At 44.7% G+C, this 21,558-nt stretch overlaps 1 protein-coding gene across 1 annotated transcript; it reads left to right on the top strand.

Annotated features, from left to right (window-relative positions):
- The first annotated feature begins 1,046 nt into the window (after positions 1-1,046).
- On the top strand, positions 1,047-4,464 carry NXT1 (nuclear transport factor 2 like export factor 1). Its single transcript, XM_011376047.1, has 2 exons — positions 1,047-1,507; positions 3,720-4,464. The coding sequence occupies exon 2, from the start codon at positions 3,777-3,779 to the stop codon at positions 4,197-4,199; it is 423 nt and encodes a 140-aa protein (XP_011374349.1). The 5' UTR covers positions 1,047-1,507; positions 3,720-3,776; the 3' UTR covers positions 4,200-4,464.
- The last annotated feature ends 17,094 nt before the right edge of the window (positions 4,465-21,558 follow it).

Genomic DNA, 21,558 nt, shown 5'->3' with positions numbered 1-21,558 from the left:
CAAGAGTTCTCTTAGGAATGCAAACAAAGGTATGCCATAAGGAGCTAAGGTATGAGGTGAATGCACTCTAAAGATGTGGCAACATCAGTAAACATCACCATGCCCAGAGGGCTTCCACAGATTTGAAAGGAATTATTCAGTATCTCAGATCTGTGGATGGACCTGAAAATTTAGTGCTGAAGAAACCAGATTTTAAAATTTATGCTGTAAACTGTAAGTTTCCCAAATCCCAAGCTAACTGGTTCCATTCTATTGAACCTGTTCTTTTAAACAAAAATTCGGTTAAAAAAAAAAAAAAAAGCCAGGGTTCCGGATAGGCCGAAATGTAGCTACTTGTAGGGCTGGAGAACAGAAGGTCTCACAACACCAACCAAGCTCTGAGCCAGAGCTGGAGCCAGGCAGTTTTCCTAGCCCCTCAATTCAAAGGGCACGAGAAGGTAAGTGTCTCTATTCAGCATACTTTTATCACTTCAAGCCTTACCCACACCCTCAACTCTTTCACTTTTAATTGAGTTTCCCACTTAACATAAATTGGTTTTCCTCTATGTATCCTTTAGGATCGACTCGGGTACTTGATCAGGTACAATAGAAGCTCTGCCGGCTTCATCACCTCAGTGGAGTAATATTCCTGGTGCCTTCGCGAAATATCCTGACTCCCCAAACGCTATCTCTGACTGAAAGCCTTAGTTGGGTCACTGTCTGGTCACTGTCGCTCCTGGTTTCCCGTGATCGCATCAAGTCATTAAGTTTCCCTAGTCTTTTAACTGGAATCACTCCAACTACCGGTGAATGGGGGACATAGGGAAGAGACGTCAGCGCGCCGCGCACATTCCCCATCCTTTTCCTAAGCGACCTCCTTCAGCAGGAGAGCGGACCTATTCCCAGCTCCTGAGACGCAACTTTGAGGTTTCATCCAATCAGGGACCTCCCCTAGCCAGTTGGTCCAGATTCTATGATCCGGTTAGACCAATGAAAACTCCAGCGCGGGTTTGCAGTGGTCTTCTGGGAAAGCGCCTCTCCCGGAAGTCGCACATCCTTCGAGACTCACCTGGCCGGAGCTAGCCTCCCGGTCCGCCGTCCCACTGGTTGGCACAGCTGCTCGTCACTGGAAGGGGAGAGTAGGCGGGGCCGGGGGCGTCCGCGTCTGCGCGGAGCACGGCCGGCCACGCGCGGGAACCCGCGGAGGGAGGAGTCAGGTCCCAGGGCTCAGAGGTCCCGGCCCCCGGACGGAGCCTCTCGGGAGAAGGAGGAGAGACGGAGGGCCACTCTCCCCGGCTCCCTCTGAGGCGAGCAGCGGAGGAGCGCGGAGCTTCGGCAGGCCTGCCCCGCGACCTTCAGGGGCTGGCCCTCCGTGGAACTGCGGCCGGGGCGCCGTACTGAGGTCGCCGCGACCCCCGCTGACCGAAGCCGCCACCGCCCGCACTGACCCACGGCCGCCCGGCTGACCTAAGTCACCGCCCTCGGTGACCCGAGGTCGCCCCACTGACCCTGGTCTTCACCGGCGCAGGTAGGTGACTCCCCCGCGACAAGATCACAGGGTAGGCCGAAGGACTCACAAGATATTTCCCAGGTGTGTCCTCCACGCCTTCCCTCCATTGTCAGGGTTAAGCCGGGTTTTGTCCTTGTCCACGTGGCGGCGTTGCAGTTCACTGTCAAGCTTTGGCCTCTGCGAAATGCTGGGCAGTAAATTCTCTTGGTAATTGAGTCCATGCACTGAAGCAGGTCTCAGATGGCTGGGGAGAGCTTGCTTTACGTGTTTGCTTAAAAGCCACTCGCCACCAGAAATGAGGCGTGTTAACATCTTCTCTGGCCCCACTTCAAAGAACTGGTGGCGATCTTAAATTAAAAGACAGCGGGATTCACAGCTCACGTTATTCCACTTCTTTTCACAGTCTCATTATTTTCTCTGATTTGATGGATACGGGCTGGCCATAAGCACTGTAGGTGACTGAACCACAGGAGGTGGAGGTGGTCTTTTTATTTGGTATGGGGGCGGGGTAGGTTGTTAAACTGTGTGTGGAAAGACTGCTTTGGCAGAACCGGAAAACGTGGACCAGGAACTGAGGTGGAGAAGAAGGACGTTTCCGGAATTGAATTGAGATGGTAGAGGGACTAAAATATGTCAGGGTGAGGAATGATGTGGACCTTGGGTAGTTGAGAATTCCAGCAAGAGAGAAATGTGGGGCCCTGAAAGGAAATTTTGAAGCTAGTGGTTCTGGAATTGTGCTGTTATAGACTTGATTTCAAAAGTGCAGTGACTTAAAAAATAAGCACGTAAAAGGACAACATAGTCTTGACAACATTTTTAAGGGCCGCACACGTTCCTATAAATGATAAACAGGAGTGTACTTACTGTCAAGGCCTTGAACCAGACCTAAGTTTCAGTTTTCTTATTAGTAAAGTTGTTATTATAGTAATACTCTCATCCATTTGTGGTGACCATTAAATGAGTTAATTCATGTAAAGCATTTAGCAAATACCAACTCTGGTTGAAGCTTGACCTTAGGCCCATGGAGGGAGTGGAAAAACCAGCATCTATATCTGGCCCTGGAACTGCTCATTTCTAGGACCAAGCTCCCTCCCAGGTCCTTGCAGTTCTTTACAGGAGGCAGAGACCTCCACCTTTTTCAGCCGTTAAGAATACCTGACTCCTTGCCAATCCTGTGTAGAGTCTCTTGTGTATTTCATAAGCCTTTTTTTTTTTTTTTTAAGTTCAGGTCTGCAAAATGAAAAAAATTATTCAGTATTTAATTTTGTAAATCTAAACATATCTACAATTTTAGGAATGTCTTCTAGGATATGTTTAGTGAAATATTTCAATTATGCAAAAAAGGACAGAGAACCATAACAGTTGTACCATACCCTGAAAATAATAATAATAATAATATCTTTGTATGCTTTTGGACTTTTTTTTAAAGGAAATGTGACATTTCAGCTATAGTTGAAATTCTTTTTTTGCCATCCCATAGAATTTCTTCAGTTTTAACTTGTCTTTCCGCTTACCTGGTGGGTATTTGTGCTCACAGATGCTAGGTGTTCTCCATTCTCGTTCCAAGTTAGCCACCAGGTTTGCTTCTTATAGCCTATTATGAGGATTATGGCCACCATTTTGGTTCTGTCCTTGTGGCATTTGTTCTCTTACCCTCTGAAGAAACCTGCCTTTTTTTTTTTTTTTTTTTTTGCCATTCCATTCTTCATTGGGTGAACTCATGGTAGGCTTTCCCAGACCATGACCAGCTGACTAGCATATGCCATCTGATTGACCTTTATTGGGCCACTGTTCCCTTCAAAATGGTCCACTGTTTTTAGCCTGAATAAACTGGATTTGCCACTTCTCTAGGGACAGTAACACCTGTTCTGCGCTTTCAGGAAAAAGTGGCCTTTTATAGTCAAATGTACTATATTTTATAAAAATGAGATGTTAAAATTCATAGTAATAGCTATCATTTTCTGAACATGTAGGTATCAGGCCTTCTAATTAAACATTTGGTATATATTGTCTTATTTAGTTCTGTCATTACAACAGTGGAAATATTCCCATTAAAATAAGCAAACTGAGGCTTAGTGAGATTAGGTGTTAGCAGCAATTTGAGCCTAGAGTCATCTCTCTACAGCATGTAATTATTTTGCCAACAATAGAAAAAGAGGATTGTTTCATTGTCAGGGTAGAACGAAGTTTGGCATTCACATGGGTTCTCTTCAACCTTCCTGCCCCACAGCCCCGGCTCCCTCAGGTGCAGAAAGCACCTTGGCGGAGGCCTTCAGCAGAGCTGGAAATGGCATCAGTGGACTTCAAGACCTATGTGGATCAGGCCTGCAGGGCTGCTGAGGAGTTTGTCAATGTCTACTACACCACCATGGATAAGCGACGGCGTCTGCTGTCCCGCCTCTACATGGGCACAGCCACCCTGGTGTGGAATGGAAATGCCGTCTCAGGACAAGAGTCCTTGAGTGAGTTTTTTGAAATGTTGCCTTCCAGTGAGTTCCAGATCAATGTAGTAGACTGCCAGCCTGTTCATGATGAAGCCACCCCAAGCCAGACCACAGTCCTCGTTGTGATCTGTGGAACAGTGAAGTTTGAAGGCAACAAACAACGGGACTTTAACCAGAACTTCCTCTTGACCGCCCAGGCCTCACCCAGCAACACGGTGTGGAAGATAGCAAGTGACTGCTTTCGGTTCCAGGACTGGGCCAGCTAATAGGGCAGGAAAGGCCTCTGCTTCAGCCCCAGCTCTGGAGGGAAAGTCAGACCTCAAAATGTGGGGAAACAAGTCCTTTCTATTGTTGCAGCTATACTGCCCAGGCTGAACTCCGCCTTTGCTCGAGTCCAAGGAGCCCCTTTCTGAGTGTATACTTGTTTGTCATAGTACCTTTTCAAAGTAGTAAAATTTTCTATTTTTCTACTTGCCCAGTAGAGACCTGGTTCTGGAAATTCTGACAAATAAAACAATAATACAAATGTTATTCCTTTCCCTTTGCCTGATGTGTTTGACTAAGTTTTAAAGAGAAAGAGGGTTAAAGGCAGTAGGATTAGTAGAAGACACTTGCAGAGGTATGTGGTCCAGGGCTAAGTACCTGCCCTGAGCGCAGGTGTGCAAACAGCTGTACTAGAGCCAGGCTTCACAGCCATCTCCACACTGGAGTTCCTTGGCACACTTCGAAATTACCTTTGGTCAGGCCACAACTCCCAGACTAACTATACCTGAATATCAGGCTAGGACTGGGCATTGGCATTTTTCAAAAGCACCCTAGGTGTTTTATAGTTCACTTTAGAATACATCAGAATCACCTAATGGAGGTGACTGAGCGCTACCTTAGAACCTTAGCTGAGAGTTAAATGAATGAGAATGGTGAAATACTCAAGAGATAATAACTGCTTTTAAATGAAACAGCTATATTAACTATTCTCTTATAAAGTGAAGAACTGTTTTTAAGAGGAAGAAGTACTGAGATTGGGGCAGAGGAGGCATCAGAATTAGAAGCTAGTTTTATTGACTCTGAAGACGAACTGTAATTGCATTTCTCCAGTGTAAAAAAAGAATAGAAAATGAAATTTGCTTCATCATTTTAACCAATAGATGAGATCCCGTGGCCATGTGGCTTCCCCAGTTAAAATTTCTTTTGACAAGTGTGCTAGTTTTGGAATAGGGTTGTGGTTTAGGATTCGGAAAGAATTTGAGAAGGAACAGTATACTGATGTGTATGGTGGCACAGATGACAGTTTCTTAATATTCTTCCCCTTCTCTAGTCACTGAATCCCAGTGTTTCATGGGACTAAGTATTCACCTGAAAGAGGACGGTCCAGCTCAGTTCATAGCTAGGTTTAATATATGACCAAGTCCCAGCCAATGACCTAGAAGCAGAAGGTCTGGGCTTTTGGGATCTTGCTTCAAAAGACCCTTCTTTCCTCTGTCCTACTGCCTGGAAAGCGGCAATGATGGCTGGACCACTGGCTCTGGCTCAGTCTTGGGCCGTGAGGACAGCTCAGCTAAACCCTTGAGGTAGATTTGTCTTGAGCTGGAAGGAGCCTGGGTCTCTGGCAACCATGTGAAACCACCTAAATGGCCCCAGTTTGCCTACCCTTAGACTTCTTAAATGAGAGAAGTAAATCCTATCTTTAAGCCTTTATTGGTTCAGGGCACATGTTTCCTACTGTAGCAAAACCTATTCCCAAGAGAAAAATGGTTTGCAATGGGGGCAGACATTGAGTGTGCTGTAAGAGCATGGCTCTGAGGAACCAAAGTAGACCCAGGTGTGTTCCTTGCTCTCGAGGGGTTTGTAATCTAATCGAGAGGCAAGATATCGAAATAGTAAAAATTCAGTTTTGAAGCCACATGTAAATAATAGTCCAACCAGTCATAGATGTGTGCATAGTAAGCCAAGACAAGCAATTCAGCTGAGATGCTATTAAAATACATATGAGATACAAGAGTGAGGTTCCAAACCAAGATGTAGAATTATCTGATACTCTGGAGCATTGTCTCTCAGGGAGGAGAGGGGGGTGGGGTAGAAGGATTAGTGCAGAGATTGACTTGGAATGAAATGCTGGACTTCAAATCTCAAAGACCCCTCCTTAAGGTGTCAGGTGGAATGCTACCTTTGTTACCTCAGGCCTAGATAGAGGGCACAAGTCCCATCAGGCCCTCAGAGAGCTTGACATGAACTCCAAGATCCTGAATTACATTGGCCTAAGAAGCTTCAAGACAACAGCTGTTGTCTCCATTGAACAACAGGTTTGAGAAAAAGTACAGGTGGAATTCCGAAGAGCATTAAGGTAGGCCTCTAGTGGCCTCCTGGTTTTCATTCTCCTGTCCTTCAGGAGCAGGGAAAATGGGTTTTTGGTTTGGAAAGCACTCAGATGAAAGACCAGACCTCCTTAGATGACCTAGTTAGGGCAAGTGAGGTGTATGAGGACAGATTGTGAGATAGTTTAGAGAATTCTCCTTAAAAGATTGGGGCAGCCAACTTTTCTTTCTTCCCCCTCTTTCTTTCCTCCTTCCCAACTGTCCTCCATCCTGCTATTTGGAAAGCAGGTGTGCGGGTTGATGTTCTAGAAGCTCTAGGAGGCCATGAGACCCAATCCAGGCACATGAAAGGGATGGAGGAATGGAAATCAGGCCCTGGGGTACCTGTCAACCTTATGGAGCCCCTCGTTAGCCTTGAATGCCCCCCATCTAGCTTCTCAGGGGAGCAAGAACTACACTTCCATCTTACTGAAGCCAGTGTTTGGGGCCTTTTTATTCACAAACAATCATCAGTGACAAACTGGAGAAGAATGTGCAACAAAGGACAGGACTTATTTCCTTACTACATAAGAACTCTTACAAATTAGTTTTAAAAAAAGGAAATAAAAGAATTAAACAGACAAATTATACACACACACACACACACACACACACACACACACACACACACACACGTATGTATATATAGAAGGGAGGGAGGGAGGAAATAAGAGAGGAAGGAAGAAATTATGTATAGACTCACAATTTATTACAAGAGAATTAGCCAAGATCTGCAATGGACACTGGTGTCCCCACATCCATCCCCTCTCCATTGTGTAGCAGCCACCTAAGTGATGGCAGGTGGTCACCCCCTGCCCCCATCAGACTGACAACAGCCAGGAAACCCCAAACTCCTCCTTGCTTGCCAAGATGGAACCTTGGGGTACCAGTGTCCATCATTTCATAAGAAGGTGGGGAGAGTGGGGGATAGAGTGTTTTGGGGAGAGATTTCCTAGGAGAAAACTTCCCCCTGTTCTAAGGCTCCTATTCTCTCCCCGCAACAGGGAAGAATGGTGAGATGCCATCTCCCTCGTTTCTAGCACAAACAGAAGGGGCTTTGACAGGACTTGCTGAGTTTGGCAGAAACAGCCTGAAAAATCTGAGACCCCACTGGATGCAGCCTGAAGGGATGTCAAGCCCAGGGCCACCTGGGACAGCTGGGCTAGGGCGGGTGCTGCTGCCATGTTGGGAAGGATCTCACTCTAACAGAGAGTAAAGAGGCCCGAACCCTGGGAACTGGATGGAGGGCCTGTAAGACGAAGGAACAGGGTAGGAGGAGGGACAGTAATGGCTGCTTTGGGGTAAGCCTGTCCTCAGGAGCAAGCCAGGGTTACTTTCCTGCTCTGAGACATGGGCCTGAGCAGGAATCCCACCCAGGGGATGTTTCAGGTGCTGGGTGATTAGGCCCCTGGGAGAGGCCAAGAGGAAGGTGGAGGTGGTCCTCAGTGTTCCTCAGAGTCACTAGGGGAGCAAGAGCTCCACAGAATAGGAGGTACGTTTTCCAAGGCCAGAAGACCCCAGCAATTTTGAAGGCCTCAGAAAATCCACTCAAGTGCCCTAGGAGAGAAAAAAATCCTAAGTTCAGAGAGAGCAAACTCCTCTTGCCAGAGTACTCACCTCCAAAGGGTTATGGTAGAGAAACTGAGGGGTGAAGGAGGTTGGTGCAGAGGAGTGCCTCTGCCTTCTGCAAGATGGCAGCTGGCCCAGCTGAGAAAAGGAACAAGGTACAGGGCCTTCTGTGAACGCTTGAGGCTTTGCAGGAAATTTAAGTGAATGTGGGACTGTTTCATCCAAGATTGAGTACAAGGTGTCATCAAGGTGATGGGGAACGTGCTCCCAATGAAGCGGGCACACCATCCCATAGCTCAGTGAGATATCATTTGCTCTGTGGGTCTCAGCTGAGTGCATGGACCACCCCAGTTTGCCCAACTGAGGGGTTCCTGGATGTGAACAGAAGGAGGGGAGTGGGGCAGGCCATTAGTACTGGGACCAGGGAGGGCATCAGGCTGTCCAGCGAAGCCCTCAAGGGTGAACATGTCCCACCAGCTATGTGGGACTCCTGAGCACTTGACATGTGGCTGTGTGACCAAGGAACTAGGTTTTTAAATTTTATTTTAACTAAATTAAATCTGAATAGTCACATGTGGTTAGTTCCTACTGTATTGGTACACAGCAAAAGCCAAATTGCTGGTCCTGAGATAGGTAGCTGGGAAACTGGGAAATGGAATGTCACCACCTTGGGGGCCTGAGTGTTCAGAGGTAACGGCAAGTTCCTTCTTAGCTGGACTGTATCAGAATGGGATGGGGTTCCACAGTCCCTGTTGGGCATAGAACATGAAATGCAAACACCCTGCTACTGTCTCCTAAGGAGAGAATTTCTCCTGTCCTCAGGAGATCCACTGAGGACAGGATCCACTGAGGCAAGGCTGGAAAGACCTTGTTCCTTGACTTCCCAAGAACATCAAGAGACTTACCTGCTTTTTCCTTGAAATGAGGTATAAGATGGGTTTGAAACTACTCTGGAAAAAGCTGCTTAATGTAAATGTAGATGTAATTTAGGTCTAGATATGAAGACATCTGGCTGAGTTACCCTTGGTTAGAGCCAAGGCCTCACTCCCTGCCCGTGTTCTGCCACCACCCTGCTGAGTCTTTACAATTACTATTTAGTTGTCATCTCCCAGTTCAGCGAGGAAGGTGAGCCAGGTAATCACTCACTAGGATGAGGTGCATAAGGTGACCTTATTCCCAGAACATGCTGTCTTCTAACAGGATCAAGTGGAGCAGAAAGGATAAAGCTTAGGCCTGAATCTCCTCCTTTAGGCTGAAGATGAGCTATTTCATTTTCTAAAGATGGTGTGCATGTGTATGAGTGTGCACGCATGTGTTTGCATGAACTCCTGTGCATGCGGGCTCAGTCAAAACAACTCAGCCCCTCTCGTCCCACCACAGGTGTCTCTCCCCCCAAACACACCTCCAACCACCCCTATGCCCAAACACACAAAGCTGGCAACATTTTGATTGCATTTTTATTTTTCAAAATTTCAAAACTTGCGCTTTTTATAGGGCAAGGAAAAAAATAGATCGGTAAAGGGAACTAAACATAACGTAAGTAGACAGGCTGTTAGTGTTCATGCTGTGAACCTCAGTACAGCATAGGTCTGCAGCAGCCCTACCCATCACAAAGAAAACGTGGCTTCCATATTAGAGACCACAGGGAGGGCCTTCTGATGCCTACCACCCCCTCAATCTGGAGCAACTCTATGAAACCTCCTATCCATGTGGTCAGACTATGGAGCAATTTCAAAATGTCTGGTAGGAGTTGTGTTATGGGCAGACCTCAAACCTCACTGTCCCACAGACCACAACGAGGACTCTCCTCTGGCCATCCATTTCTGGGTGTTTCACAGGCTGGCAGTGGACCGTGCTGACATGGAATGAGTTGGAAATCAGTAAGTTGAAAAACTCACCCAGGGCCTTCTGCCTGGAGACAGGGCTTCCATCCTAGATCAGAGTGTCCTCCTCCACCTTAGGCAGGAACAGCTAGTCCCTTTGCTTATTCATGCTGGTGTATTACATTGACAAGCTCAGTGGCCGCCTTGCACACTGGCTTGTGGCATTTCTTGAAATATAATGAGGAGATCACAATCTTAGGCACTGGACAAGGCAGCCTCAGAAAAGCTTCCTTCTTGGGATGTCAGAAGCTACAAGCCTGGAAGGAGCACAAGATGGTAGTCTTCAAAGCCTGATCTCTATTTCCAGATGCACTCTAGATACCTTCTAGAGCAGTGCTTCTCTGGTCCGTTACTTGGGCACTTGCTAAGGATGTAGGTTCTTGGGCCCTACCACCAACCATATAAATTATGCATGATGGTTCTGATGCTCACGAAGGCTGGAAGACCACTGATATAGTGGAATATACCTCCTTTTCTCTTACTGGGAAACTATGATCTGTCATAGAAGTGTGAAGTTTAAAAAATGAGCATTACAGAGACATGAACTGGGCTCAAATTTTAGCTGCTGCTCAGTATCTGTAAGCCTCAGTTTCCTTATCTGAGCAATGGGGATGGTATTTATACTTGGCATAAGTGAAAGTGGAGGCTCTTAGGACAGAGACTGCTACATGGATCATGGTCAACACAAGTGACCAGGATGAGTGTGCACCCAATGGGCTTGGAACAGACCACATTAAGAAGTTTCTTGATTTCCTGGCTTTTCCTAAATATCTAATCTGAGTTAAAATGGTTCACCAGTGCCCCCTCAGCTTCGCTCACTGTCCATTTCACAACCCACCCCCCATTTCACTTCTACCAGAATGCTCCAAGCCACTCTTCCCTTCACCTCCTGCCGTCCCCAGGCCCAACTCCTGTCCCTCCCACTTCTGCCCAGTCAGGGCCTCGCCACTCCTCCCTCAGACCACCCACCACTTCCCTCTGCTCCCCTTGCCCACCCCACTGCTCTGCCACTGCCCTTCTTTAACCCATTTCCCAAGAATACTCACCAGCAGCACTTGGGGCTGCAGCAGTTACCCTGAGATAACTCGTGGATTATAATCCTCACCTTACCCCTGAAATTTGCCACGTAACATCTCACTTTTATTATTATTTTCATTTTGCTCTAGTATATTGATAGTCTTTGAAAACAAATGACGTCATTTTATTTATAGCATTCTGCATTCTGTTTTTAGTAGTGGTATCCATTGACAAAACATAATAATTCTTGATTGCTGAAAATGTTGAATCCTAGAAAATATAGCATTCCTATGCGAGATGTTAAATTAACACTGGCAGCGAGCAGCAGAGCTGCACTTTTTTTTTCTAAGCAAGAAAAGAGTTAAACTAAAACCAAAGCCACAGAAAAAAAATCAACAGACTGCTCTGTCACAGCTTCTCAGCTGCAGTATTACCCTAGAGCCAACCTGCCTCTGGCACCCGGAAATAGCCATGAGCAGGAGAGAGTGAAATACAGAGAAAGTGGAATACCTTCCCTCCTACTCCTCCCCTTTCCTACCCTTCCCTCTCCTCTCCTCTTCACCATAAAGCCTGTGGATTTGGGCCAGAAAAAAAAAACCCACACAAGGATTAACATCACTCTTCAGCACAATTAATTTTTTAAACTTCAGTATTAGAATAATTTAAAATTTACAAGTAGTTGCAAAAATTAGAAAAATAGTAACCTCTTCACCTGGATTTGCCATATAATTAATTTTATAAACCAGATTTATAAATTCATGTCCCTATTCATCTGTTTTCACAATGAATATAATTTTTTTTGTTTATATATGCAAATATAAACGTTTTAGATAGCATATGTTTCAAGGTTCCATTGCTGGGATGAAGGCAATGGTTAGGGATGGGTGAGAAAACATTTAAAATTCAGACCTTCATTCCCAGCTTTGTGAAAACTTTTGCCTGATTGTCCTATAATCCCAGGAATGATGGAGGTGGGCCAGAACTGGGCCCCTAATCTGGGTTCCTTTCTCATCCCACCTGCCCTGCTCCCATTGTGAGGTGAGGGAAGGCCTTCCCAGCCTCCCATCAGCTTCCTTCAAAATTCACTAGCTTGGGCAGGGTCTTTGCTCCAGAAAGACTGCGAGGCAAAAGGCTCTGGTGGGACCAAAGGCTGGACCTTACGGGCAGAGCGCTGTGTGGATGACACACACCAAAAGCCTCCTCCAGGTGGGCGCCCCTGTCCAGCATTATCTGCTCCACCAGCCACTAGGTGTTCTGTCTGGGTGCATCCAGGAATGGTGGGTAGAGTGGGCCTGGTGCAGTGTCTGTCCTGCCTTCTGGGTGGCTGGGGCTTGGCAAAGGCTGAGCATCCCGCTGTGCCCTGCCTTCTTTTTGTATATCCGGCCAGGTGGGGAGCTGAGACCATCTGGGATGGAGTCTGAGTCAGATTCTCCTGTCCTTCCCCACCAGGCCTCTGCACCAATGTTCCCTCTGCTAGGAGCTCCTCCCCTAGGCTCCTGGAGTTTTTGCTTCAAGTTCACCTCCTCAGGGTTGCCTCCCTGAGCCCTATTCAGAACAAGCCCGAGGGCAGCCCCATACTTCACAAGCATCCCCTTGTAAAATAAAAATCTTAACTTCCAAGGCTGAAAGTCCTCTTAAAGCATTTATTGGGCCATTGCTAGCAAGAAAACGACCAGGTCCTGAGAATGATGTCCAAACCACCAGCAGCAGCACCAGGTGGAAAAAGTGACATGACATGTTCCCTGTCCTGGAGCTGACAAATACTTTTATACATTCTGTTTTGGGGGAGAAATTATAAATTGTTTTGAAAGAATTTACATTGGCTACAGGTAAGGAGTTATGAAAAGTGGAGCGGGGCCAGATCTGTGATAGAAGCACAGTCTGTGAGAGAAATATTTACTGTTTTTGAAAAGTTACAGGCAACAATCCTGAATGTTCATGTATTTGAAGGATGCGTGGCCATCTCATGGTCAGTTAACAGAGCGATCCCCAATCTTTTTGGCACCAGGGACTGGTGCTCCTACGAGAATCTAATGCCTGATAATCTGAGGTGGAGCTAGGGCAGTGATGCTAATGCTGGGGAGCGCCTGCAAATACAGATGAAGCTTTGCTTGCTCACTGGCTGCTTACCTCCTGCTGTGCGGCCCAGTTCCTAACAGATCACTGGCCAATACTGGTCCACTGCCCAGAGGTTGGGGACCCCTGAGTTAATAGACTCCAACATACAAACAGGAATGTGCGCAGTCTTTTATCAGCTGGCCTAGAGCTACTAACTGGTTAATTATTTCTGTCTCTTTCTCTTACTCTCTGGCCACTGTAATTTAATTTAGAATATCTCAGAATTTTTTTTCCTTTTGCCTTTCTAGCCTTGTCTATACCCATTGTTGTATTACACATGCCGTAGTTACCAGGGTCACAAAGTGACCCTGAGAGCCAAGAACATGTCGAGTGTTTTGTTCTTGTGGCAGGCACCCAATAGGTCTTTTGGGAGTTGTGGGTGCAGGAACTCTGCCCAGCAGATGCCAGGGGCTTTGGACTGTGCCCACTGTGTGTTCAGAGCCCAAGCTGAGAACAGTGATCCATGCTGCAGGCTATAAGTACCTCACACCACAACAGCAGCAACTGGATAGTGCCCATCCAAGTGCAGGTGGCCAGCCAAGCTCAGTGCCAGGTTCCGCAGGGGCATAGCCAGGATAGAACCCAGCTTTTGGGGGAACCCTGCATTTGTTTTTAAAATTTTGTCCTGTGGATGGGAATTCTTGCGACAATCTGCCTCTGAGTATGGGGGAGGGGCATGCGAGCCTACTTGTGACCAGGCATTTGTCCCCAACATCCAGCCTACCTAGGTTCTTCCCAGGGAAGAAATCCCACCCAACTTTGAGGAGCAAGAGGAGCCAGAGAGGGGTCTTTGGGTGTCCTGGGGTGTCCTAGAGGCCTGCATATGAATCTACATTTTTGTCCTTAATTTGTTCCCCATCATTCCTGAGATTAAGGACCAGGCAAAATATTAATTAGTTTTACTCTCACTATTAAAGATAAACTTAATGTTTTTACCACTTTTTCAAAAAAGCAGCATAGCAATATTTTAAAATAGCTTATGTCTGTGCTACAGTAAAATACAGGTTACTGAGCAGAATAAAGATTTGTGAATTTGGTTATGATGATTTCAATGCATTGTGCTAGATTTGAAAATATACATTTCTGTAAAGCAAGATCTGTGTGCTAGTAGTTTATTTTCTGAAGTGGGAGATCAACATGTAAATACAGACGGAAAGAGGACTGAGCAGGTTCCTGCAGGGTTTTAAGTGTGAGTTAATTATGGCTTCAATAATGCTGAGTAACAAATATTCCCCAAACCTCAGCAGCATATAGAAAATGCTTTTATTTAGCTTAAGTAACATAAGGCTGAGGCATTTACATATGTGTTTGTAGGTTGCCTGAATGCCCTTCTAGCCTGGCTTGAGCTGGTTCACCTTAGCTGGTAAATCTCTCTGCTCCATGTGCTGTCATCTTCCTTCTGGGATCAGTGGCTTCCCCGGAGTGGTCTTATGGTAATGGCAGAGGTGCAGGAATGTAAGCAGGAACAAGCCTGACCTCTTAAGGCCAAGGCTTGGAACTGGCGCAATCACTTCTGCATATTCCACTGATCCAATAAAGTCGCATGGCTGAGTTCAGGGTTAATGGGTATGGAAATAGATGCTGTCCCTTACAGGAGAAGCTAAACTACGTGGGAAAGAGAGTAGACACATATGGGTGAGGAATGGAGTTCATCAATCATCAATACAATCTATCCAAGCCTTAAAGCATCAAGCGCAAGATGGAATTTTCTTCAGGACTCTGACCCTGCAGTCGAGACCCAACAGGGCAACAGGACTAGAGAATCCTAAACTCCCCCAAATCACTTGTAAATGAGTTTATGCTCAGATTAGGAAGACGAATCTGGTAGGAGCTGCTTTTAGAGCACATAACCCTGAGGTCTTTGGGAGAAGATCAGAGATTAGATGCCGCTTTGGCTGACCTTAAACACCAGCCCTATCTCCCCCACAACCTTGCCTAACTCAGGCAGTCTCTCCCTTGTGAAGAGCAAATTGAAAACTACGGAAGGTTGCTTTGTCCTTTAGACATGAGCTGGAGCTAGGTGAGACCATGAGCCAACTAAGGTGCAAAATTTAAGGAGGTGATGCTTTCAGGGCCATATAGGTGTAAGATCAGCATCTGAACAAGCCTGAGAGTGAGCTCTTCCTGTCATTGTGTGCCTTAGGTGCCCACTTGCCTCACCCTAGTCTCAGCCTAGTTTAGACAACCAACAGAAACAATCTCTTGGCCAACTTTTCTACTGCCATTTCCACATGATGAGCAGGGGTCAGTTTGGGGTGGGAGTGGTAGTAGAGAGAAGCTTGTGAAGAGATGTTCATAGCATCCTGAAGGATGCCAGTGAATTGAGGAAAATATTTGCTACATGAGACAAAGATAATTTACCATTTAAAGAGTTTCTGTAAATCAGTGAGCCTTAGCAAAATGAAAAATGTGGAAAAGGACTCATGCATACAGATCACAGAAATACAGATGGCCTATTGATATCGGACAAAGTGCTCACTCAAACTCAATTTTTAAATGAGCATTCCAAAAGAGGACTATAGTGATGTGGGCAGTTTCCCTGGAATCCCACTTTGTAACAGATGAACCCTGCTCATTTCTGAGTAGACCTCCTATTGGGTCTCATGCAGAGTAATTCTATTGTCCTTGCAAGTGTGGTAGGTTCAGGGACCTGGGCCCAGCAAAGAGAACTGAAGGCAAAGGAAATTGGGTTATGGATAGCTTTAATCCACTATGGGACTAATCCAACGCCAAAGCCCATGCGCTCCAGCTCCAGGTCTTTTGGGAGTCAATCTCTTTTAACCTGTTAAGACAATTTGATGAGTCTTCCTGCAACTTGCAGTCAAAGTTGTCCAACTGATATGAATCATCACTTTTCGTTTATCATAGTGATAATGGACCAAAACATTTTGCTGTACCCCATGTTGGCCAGGGTCCACAAAAAGGAGCATTCCTGCTCAGCTGGGGGTGTTGATTGGTGCAAGCTCTTTTGAGGGCAAATGACATTTAAAACTCATCTCCCACACTTATCCCTATAGTTCCATTCCTATGCATATGTATTTTACAAATGGAATTGCTCATACACACCCATTTTTATACAAGATAATTTGTACAGCAGTCTTTGTAATAATAATGAAAGCATCCTAAATTCCTACCAATATGAGATTAAATAGGTTATACTATTTCCACAGGATGGATTATTATATGGCTTTGAAAACAAGAGGGAGACCTGACCATGATATGAGAGATATTAAACAATCTTTGAGATTCATTGGTAGTCAGAAAAGTTCAAACTCTTTTTAGAATATTAACAACAGTTGTCACAGGCAGTAAGAACAACATTCCAAGAACTGTTCGAAGTAGGTATTCTGCACTACTTTCAACTACACTTTACAGATGAGGAAATTGATTTGTTTTTTTAAAAAGGGAGGGATATGATTCCATATATTATGGGCTTGCTCTGTCTGCTTGGACTTTCTGGAAAAACTGGCAAAAATTTAATGATGGCCAAACTTATGGATTGGATTTTAGGGTTTTAATGTGGGGACAAGGCATTTGATACTGTATGTCTACTCAGACTCTTCAGTTTTTATACGGTGTGCATGTCTTGCTTTTTAAATTATCATTCAAGAATCAAGGAGAGAAACTGGGCAAAATGGCATAGATGACAGAAGCTTCGCTTATCCGCTCTAGTGACCACATCGAAGTTGAGACAGAAACACGGAGCAAACAGCAAGCAAAGTTGCCTGAGGGTCTCAAGAGAGAAATAAGAAATCACTCTGCAATGGTAGAAGGTAGGACGGGGCGAAGACATGAGGCTGGGACAGAGGCTATGGCAGCAGCAGCCAGCAGACACAGACGCATCTTAAAGGAGCCGTGTCCACAACTGGATTTTTGTGGTGACAGACCGGCTCACTCTGAGCACCAGTGCCTGGTCGGCTGCTCAGGGGACACCAGAAGCTTATAGGGGGCCACTGAGTTGTAGGAGTGAGGGCCAGAGGTGAGGTTTTCTCCCAGGCAGAAGTGCATTATTCCTCTGAGGAGCCCTCCCCACCTCCCAGTGTGCGGACACAGCGCCACCATAGCTGAGATGTCACTAAACTGGATAACAGCGGTCGCTCTGCCCAAAGGATTCCCTGAAACTTCATCTCCCCAAACTCAGGCCCTACCCAACCCATATCCAGTTGTGTCTTCGGTGAGTCCTGTGCCACCTACTGAGCAGCGCCAAGACTCACACTTGTGGCAGCTGATTTCGGTTTCTGGCGCGGCTTTTTCTTGAGGCAACTATAAGTACAGCATCTATGGATTACTTGCTGAATCTTACCAGGTGGCCCTGGAGGGTCACAGGCTGGGGCTAAATTTGTCCTGCAGCTGAACCCCTCTCAGGACTGTGCCACTGCATACCTACTAAAAGCCACGCTAATAAGATGGGGAGACTTAGGAGCTTTGCTTAGTACATAGAAACAGACAGAGAAAGGCAGCCAAAATGGGAAGACAAGCAGAAACCATGTGAGAGAACAGAACAGAGATCTAGGAATAATGGAGTCAAGCAATCTAACAGATGCAGAGTTCAAAAAGACTGGTTATAAAGATGCTCAATGAAATTGAGGGAATGTATAGCTGAACTCAGTGAAAACTTTAACAAAGAGATAAAAAACTTAAAAATGGAAATGGAAATTTAAAAAGGGAATGAGTCAGAAAGGAAAAATACATGATCTGAGATGAAGAATATATTAGAGGGAATCAACCAAGTGGATAAAGAGGATTGAATCAGTGATATAGAGGACGGGGAAGCCAAGGACACGGACATCTTCTGCAGCATCTGGCCATCCTCCCTCCCTGGGAGAGTGCACAGCCTCTCTGGGAAAGGCAAGGTTATCAAGGACCTAGAAAGGAGTTAAAAGTAACAGCTTATCTGCAAGTGCAAAGTGAGGGGCCTCAGCTCAAGACTGAAAGATGGTATGTAGATGAAATACAGCTTGAAAATCTTTACTAGTCCATTCATTGAAAATGGATTCTAACTCCCTCCTCCTGAGTGTGGGCTGGCTCGGCTGGAGCTGTCAACCAGAAGGCTTACCCTTGAGACCATCACACTGGAGAGGTCACCTGTAAGAGCTGTGGTGGACAGGCCCAGCTGAGCTCAGCCTTGCAGCTTCTCTCTAGGCCTCTAGGAGCACTCTGGGGTAAGTCAGCTGGGGGTACTAGATGTACCAGTGAAGCATCTTAGACACTCCAGTCCAGCACTTTCACCAGCTGAGGACCACTGAGTGGCTTTAATCAATATCATGAGGAGCAACAGGATCATCTAGCTGAGCCCTGAAACTGTGACATAATAAAATGATGGTTGTTCTAAACCTCTAAAAAAAAAAAAAAAAAAAAAATTAAATGCATTTTCACAGCGAGAAGTGAAGGGCATTCAAGTTGTGGATATACGCAAGGAGTGGTCTCCCTTCTTCCCATAAAACAGACCAACCGGAGCCTAACCTCAGCAAGTCTCCAAAGATGTTTCATTGAAACACAGGGGGTCTCTCAAAAAATATATATACATTCTAAATATTTAAAAATCACCGACTAACCTCGTGAAAAATAAAGTTCTGCCCAAATTTAATGCACATGAAGACATGTGCTAAAATGCAAACAAGATCTTGATTGACATCCCCCAAACTTCCATAAATATACTTAATTTGATCTACTGGGCTGAAACTTAATTTGTAGCATTTTAGTCTTGGAATCCGCACATTAGGAAAATTACCCACTAGGCGGCGACGTCCTTCTGCTATTTTAGAGCGAACACTACGCCAGGGATACAGGTCACCACGACCTTGGCCCCCCAGAAGGGCTGCTCTCCCTTCGACGATGCGCGGAGGCCACGCATTACCCAGATGCCGTGCCCGTGTTGGCACTGTGTACCCACGGCACCGCGCCCAGGGCTCCCTGCGTCTCCGCCTAACAGGGCGGACGTTTGGTGCTGCCTGGCCAATAGGAAACATGGTGACTGAGGGCAGCTCTGCAGGGGAGAAAGCTGGACCAGAACCCTATAACCGCAGGCCATAATCTCAAGGTCAGGAGGCCGAAGCTTTTCCCGCCTGCGCCTGCAGGCTCCTAACTGTACTTGGAGTCTCACGGATGACTACCTCATCAGCGTGCAGTGCGATCACTTGGAATATTATTCAACAGCCAATAGGCAGGGAGTACCGCGTAGTCTGAGCCGCCTTCCCCGCTCCTCTCTGCGATTGTCTCGCGAGCCCATGAGGGGCGTGGCCTAGCCTGCTGGCCCAATGGTGGCAGAGCAGGAAGAGAGGTTGGTTGGGGTCGCAGTGGGCGGGGCGGGTGCAGGTAGGCGGGGCATCGGAGCTGGGAACGTTTCTTTTGCATTCGCCTTAGTGCACTTTAGAATTTGGAATAGTTCTTTCCAGTCCACTTCTATAGATTTGTTTTTAAATTAGATCATTCCCTATGTAAAATAGTGTAGCCCGCATTACTCATTATAATATGGTGAGAAGTTCCCCAAATCATGAAACATTTTTTCCAGCTTTACTGAAATATAATTGACAAAATGGTATCTTTAAAATGTGTAATTTGAAAAACATTGTGAAACGATTATTTCAAGTTACACTGAACATTTTTTAAACGTTATGTTAGTGACCACATAATAAATCAGTGCATGGATATATAATAAATTGATCTTCTTGTGGGTGAGTAGGTTGTTTCCAAATTTTCACTAGTATTAAATGCACTGCAGTGAATGGCCTTACAGGAAAATCATTCATGCCCATTTACATTTTCGGTATGGCTTAAAGATAGCGGCGGTTACATATATATAATGAATTCATATATGAACTTTCCCCCCAAACTGACCATGAGATTGCATTTCCTATGCAAACTTCTGCTGCAACAAACATTATGTTTAGCTTTAGGTCAATTTGTCATATTTATTAGTTTATCATTTTTAATAGTACAGGCACACCTCATTTTATTGTATTTCATTTTATTGTATTTCATTTTATTGTGCTTCATGTGCTTTTTATAAATTGAAGGCAACACCCTCTACCAGCAAATATTATGATTCGCTTTATTATAATATTTAATTTCAGTGGTCTGGAACCAAACCTGAAATATCTGTAAGATATGTCTGTATTCTATTTTCTCTGCCATGTGTACTCCTACATGAATTGTCTACTTGTGTTCTTTGCTAATTTTGTATTGGCTTTAGTGTTTTTTTCCTTATTGATTTCCAAAGGTTCTCTGAATAAGCTTGATGAAATTTCTACCTTGGAACCTGATTATGTAACATTTCTAAAGGAAACTGAATATAAAATTTATAATAATCACATCTGGTTTCTTCACTTGGTCAGGCACTAAAGCTATTATGACACCAAACTAAAAAAGTCCTTTCAACACTGAATACTTAGTCAGAACACAGAAGTATAGCTTTTTTCCATTTATCTTGCTTTTATATCTAATTAGACTTCTAACACATTCTAAATACTTTATGTGCTCTTTTAAACATTTAGATACAATCCTTGATACTGAAAAAGATTGCAGCAGTGTTACAAAAAACTTTATATGAAGTTGTTCTATAGTTGCATCAGCTATTTTGACATGCTGTATTAAAGCAAAATTGACTTAAAAGCACTTGTGGCTGGATTAAATTTATCCAACTTCAATGCTCATGATGGGAGGATATGTGTATTTTTAAGTTTTAATGGAATCTGAACTATTTCCTAAATAAGGTATCATTTGTTTGTGTTTCCTATTTCCTGTCATGAATTGTCATATGGGCTTTTCTTAGAGACATTTTATTTGGGCTCAAATCCTGAAGACTAAGGACTTTTTGAAACTGAGAGTTTGGATAAATATGCTGAAGACACTGTGTATGTGTAAAAATCTCTTGCTTAAATATTACTCAGTCTATTGACGAGGATGTGGAGAAACTGGAACCCTTGTGCAATAGGAATGTAAAATGGTGCGGCCACTGTAGAAAAGTTTGGTGGTTCCTCAAAATGTTAAGCATAGAATTACTGTATGATCCAGCAATTCTACTTCTAGATATATACTCAAAAGAAGTGAGAGCAGGGACTCAGATACTTGTACACCAGTATTCACAGCAGGATCAATAGCAAAAAGATGAAACACCCAAATGTTCAACAGATAAATGAATAAACAAGATGTGGTATACACATACAGTGGAATATCAGACTTAAAAGGGAATGAAATTGTTATTTAATGAAACATGAATGAACCGTGAAAGCATGCTGACTGAAGTCAGTTAGACACAAAAGGCCAAAGTTTGTATAATTCCACTTATGTAATGTACCCAGAGTAGTCAGATTCATAGATACAGAAAATATAATGGTGGCTGCGAAGGGCTGAGTGGAAGAGGGAATGAAAGTTATTGTTTAATGGGTACAGAGTTTCTGTTTAGAATGAAAAAGTTATGGAGATGGATAGTGGTGAAGGAATGAAAAAGTTATGGAGATGGATAGTGGTGAAGGTTGTAGAACACTGTGAATGTACTTAATGCCACTGAATTATACACTTAAAAAGTTAAACTAGTAAGTTTTATTATTTATATTTTATCCCAATAAAAAAGATTCAGTCCAGAAATATTGTCAGAAGATTTAAGAAAATCTTTTAGAAAGTGTCTCTAGTTTTAAAACACTTTTTAAAAGGCATATGACCTTTTCCCAACTCTCTCATCTTTAGTG

The sequence above is a fragment of the Pteropus vampyrus genome, unplaced genomic scaffold, assembly GCF_000151845.1.
Source record: "Pteropus vampyrus isolate Shadow unplaced genomic scaffold, Pvam_2.0 Scaffold285, whole genome shotgun sequence".
NCBI classification, from domain to species: Eukaryota; Metazoa; Chordata; class Mammalia; order Chiroptera; family Pteropodidae; genus Pteropus; species Pteropus vampyrus.
The sequence above is the reverse complement of the archived record's forward strand: the minus strand, read 5'-3'. Positions and strand labels throughout refer to the sequence as shown.

What these genes read in the sequence shown, in the direction of transcription:
- NXT1 (XM_011376047.1), top strand. Translation starts at nt 3,777, where the DNA reads ATGGCATCAGTGGACTTCAAGACCTATGTGGATCAGGCCTGCAGGGCT.